General features: G+C 38.8%; 1 protein-coding gene across 1 annotated transcript in view; it reads left to right on the forward strand.

Moving 5' to 3' along the window:
- The window catches only part of cdh16 (cadherin 16, KSP-cadherin), a 136,622-nt gene that overhangs the window by 78,476 nt on the left and 38,383 nt on the right, over positions 1-19,763 (forward strand). The window contains exons 11-13 of the mRNA XM_022665170.2: positions 1,110-1,301; positions 14,569-14,810; positions 16,190-16,320. Of these exons, the coding sequence (XP_022520891.2) occupies positions 1,110-1,301; positions 14,569-14,810; positions 16,190-16,320 (565 nt within the window). The remainder of the gene's footprint in view (positions 1-1,109; positions 1,302-14,568; positions 14,811-16,189; positions 16,321-19,763) is intronic.

A 19,763-nucleotide genomic window follows, 5' to 3' on the forward strand; every position in this document is an offset into this window, starting at 1 on the left:
TAATACACAGTACTTACTCAGTAAGTAGTTATAAACAACAGGCAGCGGGCTGTATTATGTAGTGTACAGTGTTTTACTGGTCTTACTCTGTAAGTACACAGTACTAACCCTCTAAAACGTGGGCTGTATTATAAAGCGTTACCCTTTTGTCTAGTTTAGCTTTTCCCTGTCTAGTTTTGCCTCTTGTTTATTTCCTTGTATATATTTATCCCTGCCCTGTTTAGTTTAGCTTTTATTCTGGTTCTCGTTTTGTTCTTTTCTAGTTCTAGTTGTTTTCCTCCCTGTTTGTTTATATCATTAGTACTTCTTGTTTGTTTAGTTTATGTTATCTGGTTTCTCTCGTTTGTTTTGGTTTACTTTATTATTCTGTGTTCTTTGTTATTTGTTTATCTTTGTTATTTATATATATATATATATATATATATATATATATATATATATATATATATATATATATATATATATTTATAAAACGTTTTCTCTGGACAGCAGATACAGTTACTCCAACAAAAGCAGAATTAAATTTTTTTTTAGTATTCTAGATTTCAGAAAAAAACGACAACAATGCAATGAATGAGCACAATGGTGTCCCCATACTTTTTTTTGTAACACACAGTCATGCGCGTGAGGTCATGCACGTGAGGTCATGCACGTGAGTGGCTATATCTGGGTTTTTGTGCAAATGTGTTCAGCCCCTGGTAGCAGAAGTAATTAACATTTGTGCGTGTCTCGGAGGATGTGGCGCTGACGCAGAGCGCTGAGTGACAGCAGTGATTCGCTTTGATTTAAGCTGAAATATTTTATATTAGTCACATCATTTTACTTTTTTATCTCCCTCACTCACCTTTTACTGTCTCTTCTTTTGTCCCTTTCCTTTATTTTATCTTCTTTCCTCTCTCATCTCTTCCTCCATCCCTCCTGCCTGTTGTCATCCTCTTCCTCCTACTCATCCTCATCCTCATTCAGCTGCTTTGCATTTTTCATTCTTTTCTTATCACACCTCCTTTATTCTCCTCCTCTATCTCACTTGCTTTTCGTCAAATTTACTGCTGTCTCATAACTTTTGGAAAAGTCTCAGTCTTTTCTCTCTCCCTCTCTCTCTCGTACAGTATGGTCCCTTTCACTTGGCGGAGGATGCTGCGGTGGGTGCCACGGTAACGTCAGTAGCAGCATGGGATGCAGACGAATGGGGCGGAGATAGCTGGGTGGTGGATTACAGGCTGGAGTCCGGGAACGAGGAGGAGGTGTTCACTCTGGTGACAGACAGACAGAACAATGAAGTCTCCCTGGTGCTCGATAAGGTATTTATTATGTGCCCCTATTGGCTGATGGCCTTCCTGATTTTACTCTATAGTAAAGGGTTAGGATAGCGAGGCAAGTATTTAGTTGCATAAAGCACCTTGGGCTCTATCTTATCTTACACCCTGTACAAGGCACATGGCGATGCTCATTGGTATCTTACACCCCGTAAACAGTCTTTTTTCACTTCTTTCGCCTGCATAACTACGCCGATGGGTAGTGGTCTGGAAATGAGGTGTGTTCAGGTAAGTTTTGAAAACACATCCATGATTACCGGTAGTTAAGAGAATTAGTACATGCATTTTGTGCATCATTTCAAGCCATGCAAGGTGTACTTTTCCCATCGTTATGATAGCAAAGACACACTGACACACGGTGAATCAAGCTGCACAGCACACGCTTGACAGCTTGCCTATAGAACCAGGCGCCTTAAATATAAAGTTTAATGAAAGATTTTACCTTACTTGAGGTAATTACTTAAGTGCGTTTCATAAAATCTGTCAGATATTTCACTTAAAAAAGAATAAACAGTAAGGGAGTTACTGCAGAAACAATGTTTACTGAACACCGCTGTGTTGTGAACCCCTGTAAGAAATAAAAAAAGCGAGTACTTCTAACTAAAAAATGATTCCAAACTCAGCCATATTCTTAGTTTTTGGAAGTAAGGGAAGTAAGGTAGGGTTTTAGGTCCCTTAAATAATTCTAAGGTAAAAGACGGTTAAGGGACTTTATGCAATACTCAAGAGAACTCACACTTTTAAGGGCTTATGATGATTTCCTTTAAGAAAGCTTTTAGATAACATGTAATGTATGTTTCCTCATACATACTTGTCTTTACTTATTACACTGGATTATAAGGCACATTATGAAACACTAGTAAGGAAGAGGGGTGTCGCTATGTTTTCCTTCTAATTCAGCATTTCTTACCACTGGGTGTTGATGGGGGGGGGGGGGGGGGGGTAAATAAATTTAGTAAAGCTAACCTAAGAAAATAAAACTGTAATTCTCAAAAAACATTCTCTTTTAAAGTCAAACGAGCACTGGATGTTAATCTACACAGATTTCTCTCCTGAAAACTGTTTATTTGGGTGAGTAAAACTCTTTTATTTACAGTAAGCTTAGATTTACAGATTTCCACTAAGGCTAGGTGAAGCAGCATTAGCATTAGCGGCTAACCGCTAGTGCTAGTAAATGCTGCCCGACAGCATTACACTGAGAAACCCTGAGTGCTCCGGTAAGCCACGTAGCTTGTTTTAGCACAGTAAACATGCAGACTACAGTCTGAATATATTCACCTCTGAACAGCTGCTAATGCTGCTAATGCTAATGCTGCTTCAACCTTGGTGTCCTGTATAACGCTGTACTTCAGTGGCTTTACTGCTCCTCACAACCTGACCTTGGATTATAAGGCTGATGATTTTGGAGAAAATTAAAGGATTTTAAGTGTGCCTTAAAGTGCAAAAGGTACCACTTTAATATAAGACTACCTTTATAAAGAGTTTATAAATGGTTTACAATTAGTTTATTAATGGTTACTAATTAGGTTGTAAATGCCTTAAAATCATTAATAGTCAGTTATAACACATACGTAGAGAGGGCAACAATATAGACTGCTGTGGGTTCACTATTTGGCAAACAACAGGTCATTGTTGCCCTTTCTACGTATGTGTTATAACTGATTATTAATGATTTTTAAGGCATTTACAACCTAATTAGTAACCATTAATAAACTAATTGTAAACCATTTATAAACCCTTTATAAAGGTAGTCTTATTTTAAAGTGGTACAGCGCAAAAAATAGTTAAGAGCAACCTTAAGGGAAAATTTATTTAAGGTATTTTATGCACCCTGTCATTAGTTTGCTGGTTCCCTTTCTTGGAGCACTTTGTTAGGTACTTACCACTCAATACTGGGAAGCCCCCATAAGACCTGCCTGATGCTTTGGAGGTGTTCTGACCATGTCCTCTAGCTGTCACAGTTTGGTGCTGGTTAAAATATATATTTTTATTTTCTTACTGTTTTTCCTGCTCTAACACATCACCTTTAAGAACTGCCTGTTCACGCACTGCCTAATACTGTATATAGACCCCATTGCTGCTACTTAAAGTAGGTAATCAAGGGTCAGTTTCAGTTTACCTGGTTTTATTATGTCAATGAAAGAAGAGTCAATTTCCTACCATTAAAGGCAAGTCTTGTAAATAGAAGGAATGTACTCTATTATTACATCCGTCTGCTCCAGTGAACCTAGCACACAAATTTAGCCATCCTGCATGCCCTGCCCACCAGGAGAGCCCAGTAACCCCAGCCAAATTCCAGCCTGGCTCCAGATCACGACTGGGTTGTGACCACCTGGTGGACTGGCAGTACTGGGGTATAGAAAATAGAAAGAGAGAGAGACAGAGAGAGAGAGAGAGAGAGAGAGAGAGAGAAAGAGATAAAGAAGTGTGTAAAGAGTAAAAGAGTGTTCCTGTTCGTTCCAGGGTGCAGAACATTCACACTGTGACTCTCGTACACAGCTGAGACACAGTGAACTTTCCATCATTAGTGTTCTCTATCTTTATTACCTGACACTGACCGTGAGCATCGTTTGTTCTGTGCTGCTAATCTGAAAGGATAATCTTTAAATATATTTACAGCTACTTTTATAGTCCATGGAACATGTGGGAGCCATTAGGAGCCTACTGTGGATCAATTGACGCTTTAAATAGTATATTATGAAATTGGTGCCTCACATTGTAAAAAGTTTAGCCAAATATTCTCCTAACTCACTTCAGCATCCAAATTTACTTCTGAATCCTAGTTTTGTTCAACAGTACATACTGAGTTGACTGTATACTTATTATTTAGCTATGCCCACTTTCAAGAATTTGTTTCCATTGCCTTTCATCCTTTTCCATTTATTTTCTATAAAAAGTATTTATCATATTGCATACAGCTCTGGACAAAATAAGAGCCCACTTAAAATTAATGAGTTTTTTTTTTATTTTACCAAATTGAAAACCTCTGGAATATAATCAAGAGGAAGATGAATGATCACAAGCCATCAAACCAAACTGAACTGCTTGATTTTTTTGCAACAGGAGTAAAGCAGCATAAAGCTATCCAAAAGCAGTGAGTAAGACTGGTGGAGGAGAACATGCCAAAAAGCATGGAAACTGTGATTAAAAAACAGGATCACTCCACCAAGTATTGATTTCTGAACTCTTAAAACTTTATGAATATAAACTTGTTTTCTTTCTTTGCATCTTTTTCTTTTGTTATTTCAGCCATTTCTCATTTTCTTCAAATAAATGCTCTAAATGACAATATATTTTAATTTGGAATTTGGGAGAAATGTTGTCTGTAGTTTATAGAATAAAACAACAATGTTCATTTTACTCAAACATAAACCTATAAATAGCAAAATCAGAGAAACTAATTCAGAAACTGAAGAGATCTCCTAACCCTTCAGACTGGGTGACACGGGGCATAATTTGCCCCAATAAATCGCCTTTTCTCAAAGTAGCTCCACAACCACCATGGTCTTTGCCAGGTGGCAGGCCATGCAGAGTCTATGTATGTATTTATCTGTCATTATCAGTACAGGGATGGCGGCGCTCGGAGCTGAAGCTCGCGTTGTGGGATGTAAACAGTGTTTTTTAATATGCTTCTTGTGCACTTTTTAAGTTATTAATGCCTTGTTTTAAATGTCAGGGCTCTCAGGATTCTAGAAAGGAGGTGTGGAGCTACTTTGAGCTGAATAACGGTGGAAAAAGCGATTTATGGTGGCAAATTATGCCCTGTGTCACCCAGTCTGAAGGGTGTTTGGGACAAACTGTTAAACTTGTCGTGTCTGCTGATACCTGCTATCACTTATACTTGGTTAATTCTGTATTACTGCACTACCTCATGACTATGGCTGGTTACTTCCACTCTTTTCATTGATCATCCATCCATCCAGCCATCCGTTCCTTCATTCCTTCCTTTCGTTCCTTCATTTCTTCCTTTCGTTCCTTCATTCCTTCCTTTCATTCCTTCCTTTCATTCCTTCCTTCCTTCCTTCCTTCCTTCCTTCCTTTCGTTTGCTTGTTTGTTCGTTCCTTCCTTCCTTCCTTCCTTCCTTCCTTCCTTCCTTCCTTCCTTCCTTCCAGATGGTTGATATGATGTTGACAATGTTTCCTAGGTAGTTGCAATTATCTAATTCTGGCAATAATATTGCAATTTTATTGCAACTACCTAGGAAAGTGGCTGCTAATTGATTATTAGATGGTGGCTATGGGAGTTTTCAGTGGTTAGTATGGTATACCAGGTGGTTGTAATGGTGTTACTATGTCTCTGTTAGATGGTTAGTGTGGTGTTGCATGGTACCCCAGGTGCTTGCAGTGATATTTCTTAAGGGTAACTATGGTTTTACAGAAGGTTCCTATGATGTTGCCAGTTGGTTGCTATGGTGTTGAGAAGTGGTTATTTGATGGTGGCTATTGGTTTCTAAGTGGTATGTATGGTTTACTAGATGTTTCAATTGTGTTATTACGTGGATGCTTAATGGTTACTATAGTACTCCAGATGATTGCCATGATGCTGCCAGGTGGTTGCTCTGGTATCATAGGTTGTTGATGTGATATTACTAGGTGGCTGCTTTGGTATGCCAAGTTGTTGCCAATTGTTTGCTATGGTTTTGCTAAATGCTTGCTAGGTTCTTGCTATAGTGTTGCTATGTGGCCATTATGGTATCTCAGGTGGTTACTATGATATTGCCAAATAGTCTCTAAGTGGTTGCTAATTGATTATAATGGTCTCCCAGGTGGTTGCTATGATGTTGCCAAGTGAATGCACTAATATCACATGTAGTGCAATTGCTATGGTGTTGCTAATTACATGCTAGATGGGTGCTGTGGTGTGTCACCCAGTCTGAAGGGTGTTTTCGACAAACTGTTAACATTTCTGGATCTCGGAAAACTGTGGGAGAACAGAGGTGTGCTATTTATCAAAGGTAAGTACTTTTATCATTTTTTACTACAACAAAAGTCCATTTTACACTGGAGTTCTCCTTTAACCCTTGAGTGGTGTTTTCATTTTTCATCAAATGAAAAACATATATCAAAACACATTTTCGATAAACACACACTGTACACCCGCCCCCCCCCCCCCCCCCCCCCACACACACACACACATTTATATTACATACAGTATGTTTGGCCAAGGGCTAATAAACATTGCTTCATTTGTAAATTTGAAACTAAACAAATTTTCTAATCATATCTTGAGTTTAATTCACTTTTATATTTTATTAAAATACTAATAAAAAAAAAAAGAGTAGCACTTTTTGAAAGAAATGAACCAAAAGAAAGGTAAAGGGCAAATATTAACCATGTAAGCTGTTTATATTGCTATATAGCAAGCATGTGTAAAGCATTTTAATGTAAAATTGCTTAATTTTGATTAATTAAATACAAGTAACAAAGTAAACCAGTAACAGAAATATGAACACCACACAAGGGTAAAACAGGCCTGGACAAAAATGGTGGTACCCCATTAAATATAATGTGACCAAAAGGACATGTTAAACCAAGGTGTGTCCACTAATAAGCATCATGGGTGTCTACAATCTTGTATGGTAATCAGTCAGTGGGGCTATATATAGGTCTATAAAGGTAGTCACTGTGTTGTTTAGTGGTGTTACATGGTGTGTACCTGACTGTAAATGTAAATGTAAATGTACAGCGCAGCTTCTCTCCTGCTGCTGAGCTAAATTGAGTAATTGCAGTTCTTTAACTGCAGTGAAAATAATTGTGTTGTTTTTAGTTCTGGCTGTGAGCGAGGGGCCGGAGCTGGAGATGGCGTTGTGTTCAGCATTTCTCTGCTGTACAGAGAAAAAAAACCCTGCTCTGGATAAACAGCGGTGACGAATGCAATTTCAGCGCTGTGTCCGAGCGCGTTGAGCGTGTTGAGGGAGCCGAGCCGTGCTGCAGATACAGTTGTCAGAACAGAAAACCAATGTTTTTGTTTTTGTTCCAAATCTTCTGAGAGGATTGGGCAGATTGAGCCGAGCGTGTAGCGGCTGGGGGGGCTGGGGGGGGGGGGGGGGGGGGGGGGTGGGCAGGTGTGGAGAGAATGCACTCAATCATTTTGAGCAAAACAGGCAGAGGATTGCTTACACACACACACACACACACACACACACACACACTCACTCACAAACACTACTCGTATACACACTAGTTTATATTCCTGTCTTTGTGGGGTATGGCAGCATTGAAATCCAGGGTTATGATTGGGGGATCAGCTCACCAAAGTTAATGTTTTTTTAAATTGCTTCAGCTTAGTGATTGATAGAAGGTTGATTGGTAAAAAAGAGAGACGAGATGCGTCTGGACAAGCTGCTCAGACTCTGTGGTTAAAATCTGTGGTTATGGTGGCAGAGAGGAGGACAGTGCACAAACTACTCTCCATCATGAATGATGATGGTCACCCACTGCACACCATCTTCATGGATCATAGGAGCAGTTTTAGTGCACTGTAAGCTCTGATAAGTTGAATTTACTTAAAAAAAAAATGAGGAAACCGGTTGCCTTAAAAAAGTTAAGTAATGGGGAATGAAAACTTGAGTTAGCATAACTTCAAGTTATTTCAACTAAAGGAAAAGTTGATTTAACTTTTTTTATTTTGGTTATAATGTAAGACAGGACAAATTGAATTTACTTTAACAAATTTGAGGAAACCAGTTGCCTTAAAAAAGTTAAGTAATGGGTAATGAAAACTTGAGTTACACTCTAAAAACAGAGGTACGATATGATACTTTTTTGTACTCAAAGGTACACTCTTCATAATTGTAGCCTCAAAGATACAATATTGGTCTTTACAGGGTCAGATTTGTTCCCTCTGAAGTACAAAGTAAATTTCTAACAGCAATAAGTAGAGATTTGTACCATTTAACCAGCCACAAATTACATTCAGTATTCTGTATCACTGCACTAATAAACAATATATATTTAATTTGCACATTTTTTATTTGAAAGCCAGACAATTTTGGATCATCACGTTTTTGTGCCATATTTAGTTGATGATAATATTTATAATCTTTATTATCTTTACTGGCACAAAAACCATGGGTACAAAAAATGACTTTCACTGAAAGGTACTTTTTTGTACCTCAATATAAGGTACAGCCCCAGCGACAAGCTTTGTAATCTGTACTTACTTTTCTTAGTGTGTAGCATGACTTAAAACATCAAGTTATTTCAACTAAAGGGGAACTTTTATTTTTGTTATACTGTAAGACCGGATAAGTTGAGTTTACTTAACATTTTTAAGGCAGCCGGTTTGCTCAGTTTTTTTAAGTAATGGGGAACAAAAACTTCAGTTAGCATAAATTCAGTGATGGTATAGTTACTTTGAAAAAGTAATCCGATTACTGATTACTGATTACTCCTTTAAAAAGTAACTTAGTTACTTTATGGATTCCTTGATTTTAAAAGTAACTAAGTTACTTTACAAGTTACTTTATTAGTTACTTTCAGCAGCTGCAGACACCACCTCCCGCCGCCTTAACATTAACATTATAACCAGTTTTGCCAAAACTCCCTTTATTGGAAAATGCATTTTTAACAGCAACAATTTATCTCTATTAAGTTGAACTATTTCCTAAAATTTTTTTTTTTAATAAAAATAAAAAAATTAACTTAACACATTTAAAAAATATATATATATGGTCTTTCTTGATTTTACTAAACATAAATACTTGTTTTTATAAAAAAATATATAAAATAAAGAAAGTCTTTCTTGACCTGACATATTTAACACTGTAAAACTGAACATTGAACTTGTTGTTCTCTGCAGGGCAGCAAGGAGTGGTTTTATAAAACAGAACCGTGTATATGGTCTAGACCAGGGATCACATATTTGCAGACTGGGGTCCGGGTCCGGACCCAGACGTTGTCCAATACGGACCAATACCGGACCCAACTACTGAGAAGGATTTAATTCTGACAGTGTTCATTTAAAGCACCGGAACTTTTCTTGTCTTTACGGTATGTGCGCTCTGCGCCACAGTGAACTTCCAATCACGTGTGGTGTAAAATCTTTAAATGCTCTCCTCTGCCAATCAAATTTGTGGCAGACCGCTGCCCTGGCTAGTGAATTGGGACGCGGCTGCAAAAAAAACGCCTTTATAAAGAGATAGGGAGCCCGAGAACTGGCGAAAAACGAAAACGGGCGAAAACCAAAGACACGCCGAGCGCGCGAGAGAGAGAGAGAGAGAGAGAGACAGGGGAGAAAGCGAGACGCGTGTGATTGGGGAAGAGCGGAAGGGGAATGGGTAAGGGAGCGGTGTGTGTGTGTGTGTGTGTGTGTGTGGAGGAGATGAGGTGGAGAGAGAGATAGAGAGTAACGCACAGTGACTTAAATAATTAACTTTAATCTGATTACTGGATTGGAAATAGTAACGCGTTAGATTACTCGTTACTGAAAAAACGGGTCAGCGTTACTAAGTAACGCGTTACTGACATCACTGCATAAATTAAAACATCAAGTTATCACAACTAAAGGTGAACTTTTCTAAGGAAGCCCAGGGGGAATCACTACACACTGATGGTGAGTGTTGATCAGAAACTGTTGGACACACCCAGTATGCAAATTGATTGTGACAGGAGCCAATGAAATAGAGGCTGCCAATGGCAAAACAGACTAAACTCAGTTATTATAAGTAGTTTCAACTCAAAGATCTCAGTTTGAATAGTACAGTATATGTGCCCACGAATGTTCAACTAACTTAAAATAGTTGAGTATTGTTTAGAAATATCCAATTTTATGTAAAACAGACTTAAATCATTTGAGTTCAAACAACGTATGGGTTTACAGTGTGGCAGGTTTCTTTCACAGAGCTGCTCTACAGACAGACTCAGGAGATCCTTTGTTCCGAGAGCCACCAGACTCTTCAACTCCTCCCAGTGGAGCTGGAGTAGAGGATGGAAGAACGAGTCTTATATGCTTTCTAAATCACAGCCTATTTTTATCTGTACTATAATCACACTCTGTACAACATGTACTACATCTGTACTCTGTAACTCTATTGATATTTTCACTGTACATCCTGTACATATACACCCCTGGACACTACTCACACTCACAGGGGTTGGACAATGAAACTGAAACACCTGTCATTTTAGTGTGGGAGGTTTCATGGCTAACTTGGAGCAGCCTGGTGGCCAATCTTCATTAATTGCACATTGCACCAGTAAGAGCAGAGTGTGAAGGTTCAATTAGCAGGGTAAGAGCACAGTTCTGCTCAAAATATTGCAATGCACACAACATTATGGGTGACATACCAGAGTTCAAAAGAGGACAAATTGTTGGTGCACGTCTTGCTGGAGCATCTGTGACCAAGACAGCAAGTCTTTGTGATGCATCAAGAGCCACGGTATCCAGGGTAATGTCAGCATACCACCAAGAAGAACCAACCACATCCAACAGGATTAACTGTGGACGCTGTAAGAGGAAGCTGTCTGAAAGGGATGTTTGTGTGCTAACCTGGATTGTATCCAAAAAACATAAAACCACGGATGTGCACCTCAACTCTCCTGTTTCCACCAGAACTGTCCGAAACTCATCATTTTTAAGTGGTCTCTTATTTGTTCCAGAAGAACTTGATCCAGTCTGGCAAGACAGAAGCAACATGCATTTTCCATTACTTTATGTTTTTAAACATCAAATTTCCTTTTCCCGTAAATCTGCGCTGAGCGCTCTGTGTTTGGAATACTGTCAGACAGGTGGAAATGTGCTGTGAAATATGTTGTGTTCTTCTCGAGAAGCGTCTGGCCTTCGTTTGGCTGGATGCATCGTCAGAGACGGAATGGAAGCAGTGTGTCACTCAGCTCTCCAACTGTTGGTGCTGACACACAGTGTGTGTGTGTGTGTGTGTGTGTGTGTGTGTGTGTGTGTGTGTGTGTGTGTGGAAAAACAGCTCAGCTGGATGGGTAACAGCCTCTTGGAAAAGCCTGTATGTGTGTGTGTTTGTGAACTCAGAGCTGCTAACTCTCAGACTTCACCTTATCTGAGCTGCCGGTGCTACTTTACGGGAAACAGGAGAAATCTGTTGATTATAAAATATTAAATAATAGAAAGCGCCTGCTGTTCTGTTCTCTACAGGCTGGACAAACTCCTGTTATGGAAAGAGAGAGAGATAGAAAGAAAAACAGAGACTATTGAGTCATCAGTGAAACCCATCAATAAATCATTAACAGACACAGACGTGAGCCATTAAAACACCAAACAAACAGCTGCATTCTAAAAAAAAATAGGTTAGTCAGTTAAATGGAGCACATATGATTCACTGGGTGTACACAACTTCAAAATCACCTCAGATTAAAGCAAAGTGTTTATAGCTAAGCTCAAACCAGGCTGTGTTAGCACAATGCTAACAGACACTAAAATCTCTATAAACAGGTTAGCAAGGATTAGCATTTCTTCAGAGGAGGTCGTGTCTGGCATAAACAGAAAAAAAAAAGCATTGTACACTGACTGTATTTTCAGACCTTGTTGTGGGAGTTTCTACACACCATTACCCGTCGCTTTCACACCAAGCTTTACACCACTAACTCTTCACTAATGTGCATCAGCCTGTGTTAGCTGGATGCTAACAGGCACTTAAATCCCCAAAACATGCTATCAGGAATTTGCATGTTATGGGTGCTGAAATACTGTATTTTTTACACTGTAAGGTGCTCTTAAAATCCTTTAATTTTCCTAAAAATCGTAAGTGTGCCTTTTAATCCGGTTCACTTTATGTATAAATTCTTCCAGTCATGTTATAAAATACAGTAAAGCTACTCCGCTGAAGTGCAGTGTTATACTGGAGTTTCAGTACATTTTTTCTCCATTAGCCGCTAACCACGCTAAGTGCTAGCTCTTTTGCCGTTTAGAGGCGAGTATATCAAACTCTAGCCTATGTGTTAATCGTGTTAAAACAAACTACGTGGGATGAACAACTAGCTAGTATCACCCTGGCTTACAGGCACACATAGGGTTCCTCAGTGTAGCACTATTGTGCAAGCGCTAGTGGTTAGTCGCTAATGCTAATGCTGCTGCACCCAGCCTTCGTGGAAATCTGTAAATCTAAGCTTACTGTAAATAAAAGGAAGCGCTTCACTCACCCAAATAAACAGTTTTCAGGAGAGAAATCTGGCTGTGGAGAGACAGCCTACTCATTTAAATAACCCCGCCCCTGAGGGCTGCCTCGAGGTCACAGGCTGACGTTCTGTTATTGGTCCCGCCCATAACCAACACTTTTACAATAACCACACCTTTTTTAAATAGAGCTGAATAACATTTTTAAAAATGAATTCTGTGGGGATATAAAAATGTAACAATATAAGCAGAGGTTACACTAGCTGTTACATTTAAATAATGGAGGTAGAATTACAGTATATTAGAAAAACGTGATTGAAAGTTGTTCTGTTTTGCCATTGAAACCTATGGGGATGGGTGGAGTTACACAGCTTTCTGAAACCGAACAGCAGGGGGCGCCCGACCTGTGGTGGCTTCACTTTTGAGAGACGATGCTCTGTCCAGCTATACACAGTCTATGGAAGGAAAACATGGCTACACTGCTGTTTCTTGTTAGTGTTGCATAATGCGCCTTATAATCCAGTGCACTTTATGTATGAAAATAGACCAGAAAATAGACGTTTACTGATATATTATAGTGCGAAAAATACAGTAATATTAAATCTAAACAAGTTAATGATAGCTAATGCTAGTAAATGCCACATATAGCTGATGTTTAGGCAATGTTAATGTTATCAGGGTTGTCTAATGTGTCCATTTAACATAAATATTAACTATTGTGGAACTGACAGTTGTATTGGGAAAACTTGAACTCTGAAGTCCTTCTATAAATACCGGTCTTGTTCTGTATTTTTCTCTAGCAGGCACATAAGCAAAGGTAGCAAAGCCATCTGTAAGTCTTTTACTTGTGATGTTTTAAAAGAACAATCACTCCAGTGGAGATAAACAACTGTCCTTAATTTTCTACAAAAATAGACCCTTTGTTTACAGTCATATGAAAAAGTTTGGGCTCCCCTATTAATCCTAATCATTTTTAGTTCTAAATATTTGGGTGTTTGCAACAGCCATTTCAGTTTGATATATCTAATAACTGATGGACACAGTAATATTTCAGGATTGAAATGAGGTTTATTGTACTAACAGAAAATGTGCAATATGCTTTAAACCAAAAATTGACCGGTGCAAACGTATGGGCACCCTTATCATTTAATTGATTTGCAAGCAATCACTCTCCCATACAGCTTCTCCTTGTTTAAAGTGCGCTGTATTGTTGACCGATGCACAGTGACAGCTCTTTGGAGGTGGTCTGTGGATTGTACTTGACTGTTCTCACCATTCTTCTTCTCTGCCTTTCTGATATTTTTCTTGGCTTGCCACTTCTGGGTTTAACAAGAACTGTCCCTGTGGTCTTCCATTACCTTACTATGTTCCTCACAGTGGAAACTGACAGGTTAAATCTCTGAGACAACTTTTTGTATCCTTCCCCTGAACAGCTATGTTGAACAATCTTTGTTTTTAGATCATTTGAGAGTTATTTTGATGAGCCCATGATGCCACTCTTCAGAGGAGATTCAAATAGGAGAACAACTTGTAATTGGCCACCTTAAATACCTTTTCTCATGATTGGATTCACCTGGCTATGAAGTTCAAAGCTCAATGAGGTTACCAATCCAATTTTGTGCTTCAGTAAGTCAGTAAAAAGTAGTTAGGAGTATTCAAATCAATAAAATGATAAGGGTGCCCATACTTTTGCACCGGTCAAATTTTGGTTTAATGCATATTGCACATTTTCTGTTAGTACAATAAACCTCATTTCAATCCTGAAATATTACTGTGTCCATCAGTTATTAGATATATCAAACTGAAATGGCTGTTACAAACACCCAAATATTTACAACTAAAAATGATTAAGATTAATAGGGGTGTCCAAACTTTTTCATATGACTGTATTTGTGGATAGGCCGGTGAAACTTGGTTGATTAGCATTGCTTTAGTAGTCTTTTCCACACCAGCTTTCATTTTCCAGCTTTTTGTTGGCTGAGTCACAATATTCTAAATGGGATTTTTCTCTTTAAACTGTCTCTTTAATTCTCTAGTCCGTCTGCATCATGTAATGAGGCTTGGCCTGCAGAGGTGATCTGATGATTATCTTCATTATTAAAGATCTACAGCCAGAATTGAATCTGACCAGCGTTCTTATCATTAATCTATTGTGTTTTGAACCAGGTGCTGGACTTTGAGAGGGAGAATGAGTACATTCTGGTGCTCAGTGCTCAGAACCCCGTGGCTCTGGTTCGGGGCAGGTACGGTCCGGCCTCCACCTCCACCGTCTCTATCTTCATTGACGACATCAACGAAGGACCAGTTCTTTCCCAGAGCCACTATGAGGTCACAGTCAGGGAGGGGGAGGAGCCAGGACGAGTCATTGCTACAATCAGGGGTTACGATCCTGACTCTCATCCAATCAGGTAAGATCATTTTTGCAATTTATTGTAGTTGTTTGCAGGTTGATTGGGATGTATTACAATGTTGATGTAACCAATTACACTGGAGGCCTATTATTCTGTAATTAGACTCTATAAAAAATATGTTAAATAATAATAAACACTTTTTGGGTCAGGCCTTTTCACCATGTCCAGAAGCTCCGCCCACTTCTCTACTACAATACAGAGTAACTATATTCACTTATACCACTTACAACTTTACTACTGTACACAACACAAGCCTTATATTCACCATGACCAGAAGCTCCGCCCACTTCTCTACTATAATACAGAGTTACTATATTCACTAATACCACTTACAACTTTACTACTGTACACAACACAAGCCTTATATTCACCATGACCAGAAGCTCCGCCCACTCCTCTACTACAATACAGAGTTACTATATTCACTAATACCCCTTTCAACTTTACTACTGTACACAACACAAGCCTTATATTCACCATGTCCAGAAGAAGCTCCGCCCACTTCTATACTACAATACAGAGTTACTATATTCACTAATAACACTTACAACTTTACTACTGTACACAACACAAGCCTTATGTTCACCATGTCCAGAAGCTCCGCCCACTTCTCTACTACAATACAGAATTACTATATTCACTAATACCACTTACAACTTTACTACTGTACACAACACAAGCCTTATATTCACCATGACCAGAAGAAGCTCCGCCCACTTCTCTACTACAATACAGAGTTACTATATTCACTAATACCACTTACAACTTTACTACTGTACACAACACAAGCCTTATATTCACCATGACCAGAAGCTCCGCCCACTTCTCTACTACAATACAGAGTTACTATATTCACTAATACCACTTACAACTTTACTACTGTACACAACACAAGCCTACTAAAATACACAGTAAACAAGATTTGATTTTATTAACTGGGCTGAGCCCTGGATTGTTACATACACAGGCAACACCCCTACTTTAAGTTATTTAATCAGACTGAATACTGAATAGGCTGATTCAAGGCTGATATAAAGTCTGATAGAAGCAGGTCAGTGTGTATTATAGGACAAAATAATCAGAATGATTGAAGATTGTTAGGTTACGAAATCCTCCCTTTGTCAGTCTGCTTTGTCTGCAGTCTTAATAAAGTCCTGGTGTTTTTTATGTAAAGAATAGACATCCTCATTCACAGTCTACAGTTCTTACAGTGCAGTGTGCATGTGTGTCAGGACGTGCCGCCCTACAGGCCTTTCTCCCATTTATAACACAATACATGATTGCAGCAGCACACCGGGCTGAACAGAACCTGAACAGAACATGACTCTGTGCCAGTATCAGCGCTGTGTTCTTGACTCGATTGTGCTGTGTTGTAGGTACTCGCTGCGAGGTGACACTAAGAAATATTTCTCTATTGGGAAGTATTCCGGGGAGCTGAAGACCGTGCAGGCTCTGGATAGAGAGGAGAACAGCACCTACACCATGGAGGTGGTGGCTGAGGACGGACGTAAGACACCATTTTATTGTGCCAATAGACTGTATATCACAATGTTAAGAAAATGTAGTGAAAAGATAATTTGGTAACACTTTACTTGGATGCTCCATTTGATGGTCTCTTTGATGCTCAACTGACATTCAACTAACATTCAACTACATGTCTATTAAATACAAATAAACTAAAAGGTGAAAGTAATTCTCTATTAAATATAACCCTACATTCTCTAACTCTAATCCAAACGCTTATCTTAATATTTTAGGGTTGGTTTTAGAGTTAGATTTTAAGCTTCGGTTAAGGTTAGGGTAAGGGTTAGGTGTAGGGTTTGATTTTAGGGTTGATTAAGGGTTAAGGTTAGGGTTAGGTGTAGGGTTAGATTTTAGGGTTGATAAAGGGTTAAGGTTAGGGTTAGGTGTACAGTTAGGTTCTATTTTGAATGATTTACATTCAACATAGGGTTAAGTTAAATTTAATGGACATTCAATTTAGTGTTAGTTGAATGTCAGTTGAGCATCAACAAGGCCATAAAATGGACCATCCAAAACTATGAAACTGAAACACCTGTCATTTTAGTGTGGGAGGTTTCACGGCTAAATTGGAGCAGCCTGGTGGCCAATCTTCATTAATTGCACATTGCACCAGTAAGAGCAGAGTGTGAAGGTTCAATTAGCAGGGTAAGAGCACAGTTTTGCTCAGAATATTATAGGGGACGTACCAGAGTTCAAAAGAGGACAAATTGTTGGTGCACGTCTTGCTGGCGCATCTGTGACCAAGACAGCAAGTCTTTGTGATGCATCAAGAGCCACGGTATCCAGGGTAATGTCAGCATACCACCAAGGAGCACCAACCACATCCAACAGGACGCTGTGCGGTGCTAACCCGGATTGTATCCAGAAAACATAAAACCACGGCTGATCAAATCACGCAGAATTCAATGTGCACCTCAACTCTCCTGTTTCCACCAGAACTGTCCGTCACCACAATCAATTATTGTGGTCTAAAATCAGGTGTTTCAGTTTTATTGTCCAACCCCTGTACATCTCTATGGGCTTTTTTGGGTGTCTGATCCACTCGAATGAATGCAGACAAACTGTGTAGTCTGTAATTTTATTTATATATGGTATAGATTTTTATAGAGCTTGTTCAAATAAACTAAACAAACACACAGGAAAGGACGACAGGATGTAAAGGCAACAAGGCTCTTTGATGTTTGTCTGAATAAGAACACACGCAGGCACAGAATCAACAGCGCTGTGATGTGGACTTCCTCTGCGCAGCAAAGACACTTGACATTTGGGCTTGCAGGGACAGCGAGGGCGCTGACAGTGAAAGTCAATGCTTGTGCTTATTTTGTATTCAGGACCACGTCCTCACATACTGACAGAAATCAGAAATACATGAGTCACCCAGCTAAAGTGCTCTAGGTGGAAAGAAGAAGTGACTGCATGTGTGTGTGTGTGTGTATGTGTATGTGTGTGTGTGTGTTTTTTTTTACATGGCTGTATACACAGAATTCCACTATAACCATCAGCATAGCAGCATTCAGTCACGATCTGCAATTACCAGTAATCCCAGCATGCACTGCTACCTCCAGACTCATGCTTATACTTATGGAAGATGGGGAGGCAGCAATGGTCCTGGGGACATGCGGGGAAATTAATAATAAGACATAAAAAAATATGAAATACTATTTGCGTTGGAACAGCCCGGGGGGTCGTGTCTAACGTGTTTTATCAGAGAGATACAGATGGGCAAACAGAATTACTCGGACAGGCAGTACAGGCTAAGTGGTGCCGTAAAGCTTTATTGAGTTTGCTCTCTGTGTGTATAAATTTAGACAGATTGGACATCTGTTTTTAGGTCATTGTTTCTAATGCCGCGCCTTCTGCCTTGGTCAGCTGGAGGCCAGCATTGCATGCTGGATCCCTCAGTCTACTACATGCAGCTGTTGATCCAGACTGTGGACAGAGGTTAATGCCCGCTTATAGGCCACCCAGCAGTGTGGAGCGGACAGAGGTGGAAAGTAATGAATTACATTTACTCAAGTTACTGTAATTGAGTAGATTTTATGAGTAATTTGTCATTTTTAAAGTAGTTTAAAGTAATTACTTTACTACATTGGAAAACTCCCAATTACTAAGTAAAAAATAAAATGCTGGGGGAAAAAAACAATTGAATAATGAACTGTTAAACTATAAAATTACAGTTTATAGTCACCTATATTACCATAACATTTTAATAGTAAAAAAAAAGGGATCATAGAAACCTATAACACTTGTTCTAGAAAATGTTTTATGGGGGGGTCTGAATAAATACTGCCTGAAAGGTCCAAATTATTATGTGGAATAATAGTTCATTAAAAACGATTTAATTTATAATTTGTTTTTACTTTTTTACATCAAATAATTAAAAGTAACTATGCAACTTTTACTCAAAGTACATTTTAAATTGAGTACTTTTTACTTTACTTTTACTATTTTTAGATGGGTACTTTTACAATTTTTCAGTATTTTTTCCACCTCTGGTAGCAGAGAACGGGCTCAAAGGGAACACTCTAACCTGGCTTTGTTGTGTAGAACGGCTACAGTATGTGGAACACTAAATCCATACACAGCATTCTGGACACTGTGTAGAAAATATGTTTTGTAGAGGCATGTGTAGCAGTCAACGATCTCTCACCAAGAGGTGCACTACTAAAAAATAAAGTAGGCTCTCAGAACCTCAGAGCATTTTAATGCCCTTATAAACAACACAACTGTAATCATTATTGTATAGTATTTCAGCTCAGCTGACCATAAAGGACACATTATAATTCTATAATTATAGAGTGTAGTCTTGTATCTGTTTCTCTGCATACTTTATTATCCTCCTTTCACCCTGTAACTGTGACCTCCATAATGATTGGCACCCCTGGTTAAAAAGTGTTTTTTGGCTTCTAATGAATTCTTTAAAAAAAATATATGATATAGGTCAACAATGCAAAAAAAAAGAGAAAATTTAAGCTTTAATTCAAGTGCCTTTATTTGGTACATTAAGAAATAAATCTTTCAAATTAATTTGGCACCTCTGATACTAGTACTTTATATAACCTCCTTTTGCCAACAAGACAACATTTAATCTTCTCCTATAACTCTTTGGAAGATGGGAGAATACAGAAAGAGGGATCTTCCACCATTCCTCTTTACACAACCTCTCTAAATCATCCTGGGTCTTCTCTTATGAACTCTGCTCTTCAGCTCAACCCACAGCTTTTCTATTAGGTTGAGGTCTGGAGACTGAGATGGACGTGAGAGGAGCTTGATTTTGTGCGTTGTGAACCATTTTTTAAATCATGCATTAAAAATAAAGTTCAAGGTGTATGAATGTCCACGCAGTTGTTGATCCAGACTGTGGACAGAGGTTAATGCCCGCTTATAGGCCACCCAGTGTGTAGCAGAGAACGAGCTCAAAGGGAA

This window comes from Astyanax mexicanus, chromosome 23 (genome assembly GCF_023375975.1).
Source record: "Astyanax mexicanus isolate ESR-SI-001 chromosome 23, AstMex3_surface, whole genome shotgun sequence".
Lineage (NCBI taxonomy): Eukaryota > Metazoa > Chordata > Actinopteri > Characiformes > Acestrorhamphidae > Astyanax > Astyanax mexicanus.